The 5,102-nt window shown below is 34.9% G+C and overlaps 1 protein-coding gene across 1 annotated transcript; it reads right to left on the bottom strand.

Moving 5' to 3' along the window:
- Positions 1–313: 313 nt before the first annotated feature.
- On the bottom strand, positions 314–3,542 carry LOC130955506 (uncharacterized). The gene is made up of 6 exons (XM_057882377.1): positions 2,600–3,542; positions 1,881–2,043; positions 1,527–1,703; positions 1,352–1,435; positions 1,165–1,246; positions 314–1,066 (listed from the first exon to the last, which is right to left on the bottom strand). The coding sequence occupies exons 1-6, from the start codon at positions 2,974–2,976 to the stop codon at positions 627–629; spliced, it is 1,323 nt and encodes a 440-aa protein (XP_057738360.1). The 5' UTR covers positions 2,977–3,542; the 3' UTR covers positions 314–626.
- Between the last annotated feature and the right edge of the window lie 1,560 nt (positions 3,543–5,102).

The raw sequence follows: 5,102 nt of genomic DNA, 5'->3' as shown, positions 1-5,102 counted from the left end.
ATTCCAAAAAGTAACATCAAGGTTTCTATGAATGCAGGAACTTTCGAGAGGGATTTCGCCATCTAATCAAGAAACAATATCTACAAGAGTAGTGGAAGAAGAAACCAAGCCCATTCGGAAACCAAGTGTGGCACTACAGTTTGATGGTTTGCATTGTTTTGAAACATTTGTTATGAATTAAATTCTCTGAAAGATGTCCAATTTAACTGATTTTATGAGATAAATAAAATAGTAGAAGAATTCATATTTGTTCTTTCAAATAATGTCTCAATTTATTTCAAATCATTCAAGATATTTCCACTGTAAACCATCCTTAATTCTTAAACGTAACATTTCATGCTACAAAAGACTTAATTAACCTGGAAATTTGAGAAAAAGAGCGAAATTTTATGATGTAACTGAGTTTATACAACCATCATACTCTCTAGTCTGGACCAATAATTTTTCACGATCCAAATCAGCAAAAACTTCAATGACGACCCCTCAACACTAGCCGATGGTAAATTATATTATTTTTTTCAATCGACATTTTTTTTTCATAATGATTTTGCCTACAACAATAAAATCTAAAGGTTCTAATAGAACTCCTTCAATTGCTTCTTCTATATACTGGATTACACCTATCATCATCTTCTACCTATATTGGCAAATCTTCTTGCAACACCAAATATGGCATACTTTGCCACCAATCCCCTATCAATACTACAAGCAAGAGCAATAGCACCCCCTATGACTAATATCTTTGGTATGTTCATACCCTTCGGTTTCTCGGAAGACGTCGCATTTTCGTCGATCTCAGATCGATTCTCAGCAGATCCAATGTTCTCCAAGTATTCTGGAGGGACTTTGGTGTTGACCCCAGCCAAGAAAGCGTGCCGAGAAAGCGAGGTTCCAGAGGCTCTTGCATGTTGGTACGCACGCAAACCTGGCTCGATCTTCTGAACTGTTCCCCACATTCCTTTCTTTACTCCGATTTTTGCAATTTCCCATGGAATCCCCATTTCTTCATGATGGAAGAGGATAACTTCACAGGCACTTAGCTTGCCCTTGGCTCTCTTTGATTCAACTGATATTAAAAACAAAATTTTAATCCTAACTCCAAACAAATCTAACATTCAAGTTAATCAATCTAATGCAACAAGTTTCAAAATAATCAATATGTACCTGCCCGAATACACCAACTTGAGTAGTATGTGTCGACTCGCCTTGGTTTATCTTGTCTTGGAATTGAAGGACAATCTATTCCCTGTACAGGAAAACATAACAGCAAAGGAACAGAGAAATTAGAACCATCATCCGAATCAAGCAATATGCAAATGACCATAAGTATCATCGAATCTTCTTCGCATACCTTTGTCACGCAATAGTATGATCCTCCAGATTCAAATATTCGTCGACCAATAATGTATTCTCTGTCTTTGCAGAAAAATGGGAACTGCACAGCATTGTTTTTTCCGATAATCAGCACACATAATCAATTATAAAAGTTAACTTGAATACATAAACCAGCTTTGAAGAATTTGCACCTTCCGTATCCACTGCACTTTGATGGTTCCAGTAGTGGGACACTCCTGTATCATTGTTGACTTTGCAAGCATGTCATCCCATCTGGGCCGAAACTCATCATCCCAGAATAAATCCCTTACAATTTCAGGAGTAGCATCTTCAAACACAGTTCTACTTCTGTATTCGGGAGGACCATCCTACCAAACCAAGTCGAAAATCAGTAAACCAAACTGAGAAATTGCAAGCGACACAAGACCTTATAAATAAATATCGACACAAATCGTCAATCACATAAGAGCAGGTCAAATCCAATACACAAATTGAAATGAAACTAACTAATAAACCTCAACAAATTAGCAGAATAGGTGAAATACCTTTGGTTCTCTGCGCCATGCTTGGTAGTCCATGTTCGGAGTAGAGCGATCCATCATCATCATCCAGGGGAGACCCCCATCTTTCTCCTCCACGAGCTGCCACAGGTGATGTAAATCCTCCACAGTAACAGCATTAGATGTTTCTCCACTAGAATTTAAGGCACTGCATAGTAATGTCACAAGTATGTTAATCCTGAACCAAAAAAAGACACACACAAACACATGCGGCAAAAAAACTACAAATAAATAAACAAATAAAACAATTGATAAGTCGATGATTTTCCCACTAAACTAACATATCCTTATGTAATTATCTGGTCAGGCTTCATACATTTCACCATTGGGTGCGGTCCTTCCCCGGACCCGTGTTAACGCGGGATGCTTGTGCACCGGGCTGTCTTTTTTTATAGCTAGATTATGCAGAATTAAGTGGCTTAAATATTTCGTTACAATTCTTTCTTTCAAGAAGAGTACTCTGCAAAACTACTAATTAAGCCACGTTTTATCACCAGAGTTTAACGGGTTTTTAGACAAAGGTTTGACACACACAACCAAGAAAAACCGAAGATTCAATCTTCAAAGTTGTCACATAAAATAATTCAAAACAATCTAAGTCAACATCTGAATTTTTTCTTGTCCCTGTTATGAATAACGTTTCTATTCCAATAACGTAAACGATTTCAAATAATATATTCAACGAGCGGATGAATGCAGCATACCTGCTAGAGTTATCAATTTTCATTGGCAATGAAGAAGAGCCTTTCTTATCCATCCCTTTCACAAGCATAGATTTATTAACAGCTAATGATTCTGGATTTGGAGCCTGCATTTTAATAGAAGTAAGGCTTGGAGAAGAAGCATAGGCCTTCAAAGGTGACAAAATAGACTTGGAAGGTGAAGAAGAAGATGATGATGAAGACGAGCCAATAAATTTTCCTTTCGCTAAGCTCGCCCAATTGGGTTTCCATACCCATCCAATTAGAACACCAAAAAGAAATGCTACCCATATTGGGCCAAGAAACATTGCTACACCTATGCATACACCCAAGATTGCAGGGTTCTCCAACATATCATGAACATATTGTGACAAAGCCATGGCAACAATAACAAACAATTCTTTCTTCAAAATTCAACAAAAAGAAAGATAGAAATACCCTCCTTTTTTTTTATTGATAGGTTAAAGGGGTTTGCAACAAGAAGGAGCTGTGGAAGATTTTAGGTGAAGGTATAACAAATTCAGACACGGTAAACAGAAAAGCAAGCAACTTTGGCGAAAAATTAGAGAAAGATTACGACAAAGGTTAAGGGGTAGTGGTGGTTGTTGGAAGAAAAAAGTGATTAAGACATGAAGAGTTCAAATAAGAGCAGAAGAAGAAGAAGAAGAAGAAGAAGAGAGGTTGTGTTATGTTGTCTTGGGTTTCAATTTTCATCCAACAACGACGCCGTCGTGTTGGCGAGGCATGATAGTAAAAACGTTACCAATGGCGGTGGTTTATGTGTGTTATTATCTTCTTCTTTGTTGTTGTTGTTGTTATCTGAGATGTTTTCTTTGTTGGGATTGGATTATTGGTGGATGAGAATTGAGGAAAGAGATAAGTGTGAGAGAGGAACCAATGGGCGTTTTGGGGAATAAATAAGAAGCCAAATATAAATAAAAGGAAGGGAAAATGGTGGTGGGAATTGGGAATTTGAGAAAAGGAAGAAGATGCGTGTGAATTGGAAGCTACTATTACTATGTTATTGTTGTTGTTCGTTGAAAGCGAGGGTTTGGAGCTTGCTAAGTCTAACGTGTTTCCAATTGACGGTGTTTGTTCGTTCGGTCTTGGAAAAATAAAAATTGATTGAAATATTTGGAAAAAAAAAATGAATGGAGGTAACACAAAGCTATATCAAAGGGATTTTTTTTTTACATATTGGTATAATTTTGGTGTAATACTCAATTATTGGATTTTATGGTGTTTTTCGAAATTGTGGGAACAGTACAATACGCCCCCCTTTAAAATATACAATACAAGGGGGGCGTATTGTCAATACAAGGGGGGCGTATTGTACTGTTCCCACAATTTCGAAAAACACCATAAAATCCAATGATTAAGTATTACATCCAAATTTTTCAATATACAAAAAAATTAACCATATCAAAGTCCTAGTACTACATTGGTTTATATAAATTAAGCAACCATATAGTAAGTGGCTACTATGGTCTATGGCCACGCCAAGGCCTTATTCTTCACGTTTTGTGAAACTCGTTTTTCTTGCGTTTCTTATGTCGAGTTTAACACTTTACCCTACATTAATGTAATTGATAACATCTTCAACATCCTATATACCATATGGTATCTTGAATAAAAAAAGCTTGAGTTATCATAACAACCTTTTTCATAGAGAATTGTTTAAATGTGGTCCTTACAAACCACACACCACTGCATTTGTTTTATTCTATATTAACTTTAATATGTACATTGTACTGTACCAAATCTTGCAACATAATCACCTATCTGGTTGCTGCACCGGCCAGTGTGCTTAGGGTTTAGTCCTTTACAAGTTTACATATTTTACCGCAAATTAATTTTACTACGACTGCATACTTGGTGAAATACAATTGTGTGATAATAGAGGGGGATATTTCTTGTGTATAAAGGAAAAGAGAATTCGGACTCTTTGATTTTTTCTAAAATAAAAAATAGTGTCATTTAACAATAAATCGGACTATAAAATTTTTTTAATAAAAATAAAAAAAATTAAAATTGTATTTTTTTAATTTCTTTTCTCAACCATTAAAAAAAAAACTAAAATCGCACTCTCTTATTTCTCTTTTTGAAAACAGTTTTTATAGTTTTGAAAAATCATAAAAAATGAATTTTTTTAATTTCACATATGTTGAATCTATATTAAAATTTTTTAGTCAATTTTTACTTCAAGTTATTAGTTACTAGAAGAAACATTATTATTCATTTAATGGCACTATGCATAAAATAAAGAGTAGTCACTGTAATAAAATAAATGGAGTTTAAAATTGCACAAATATTCTAAATTAGAATTAGTTATACACCCAATTTTAAACATATCTATGTAAATTAAATTAGGTAACTCGATTTTATCCATTTACATGTAAATCGAATAGGCAAATTCGAATTAGCATGTGTTTCACTTGATTTCTGGTAACCTCAACAAAGTTTTTCGACAGAGTATCGAATCAAACTTGTATCAAGATCTCAAGTA

Source organism: Arachis stenosperma, chromosome 10, assembly GCF_014773155.1.
Source record: "Arachis stenosperma cultivar V10309 chromosome 10, arast.V10309.gnm1.PFL2, whole genome shotgun sequence".
NCBI lineage: Eukaryota > Viridiplantae > Streptophyta > Magnoliopsida > Fabales > Fabaceae > Arachis > Arachis stenosperma.
This window is presented reverse-complemented; position numbering and strand designations above follow the sequence as displayed.

What these genes read in the sequence shown, in the direction of transcription:
- LOC130955506 (XM_057882377.1), bottom strand. Translation starts at nt 2,976, where the DNA reads ATGGCTTTGTCACAATATGTTCATGATATGTTGGAGAACCCTGCAATC. An exon ending in CATACTATTGCGTGACAAAG is followed by an intron (nt 1,247 to 1,351) that starts GTATGCGAAGAA and finishes TTTCCTGTACAG; the next exon opens with GGAATAGATTGTCCTTCAAT. An exon ending in AAGTTGGTGTATTCGGGCAG is followed by an intron (nt 1,067 to 1,164) that starts GTACATATTGAT and finishes TTTTAATATCAG; the next exon opens with TTGAATCAAAGAGAGCCAAG.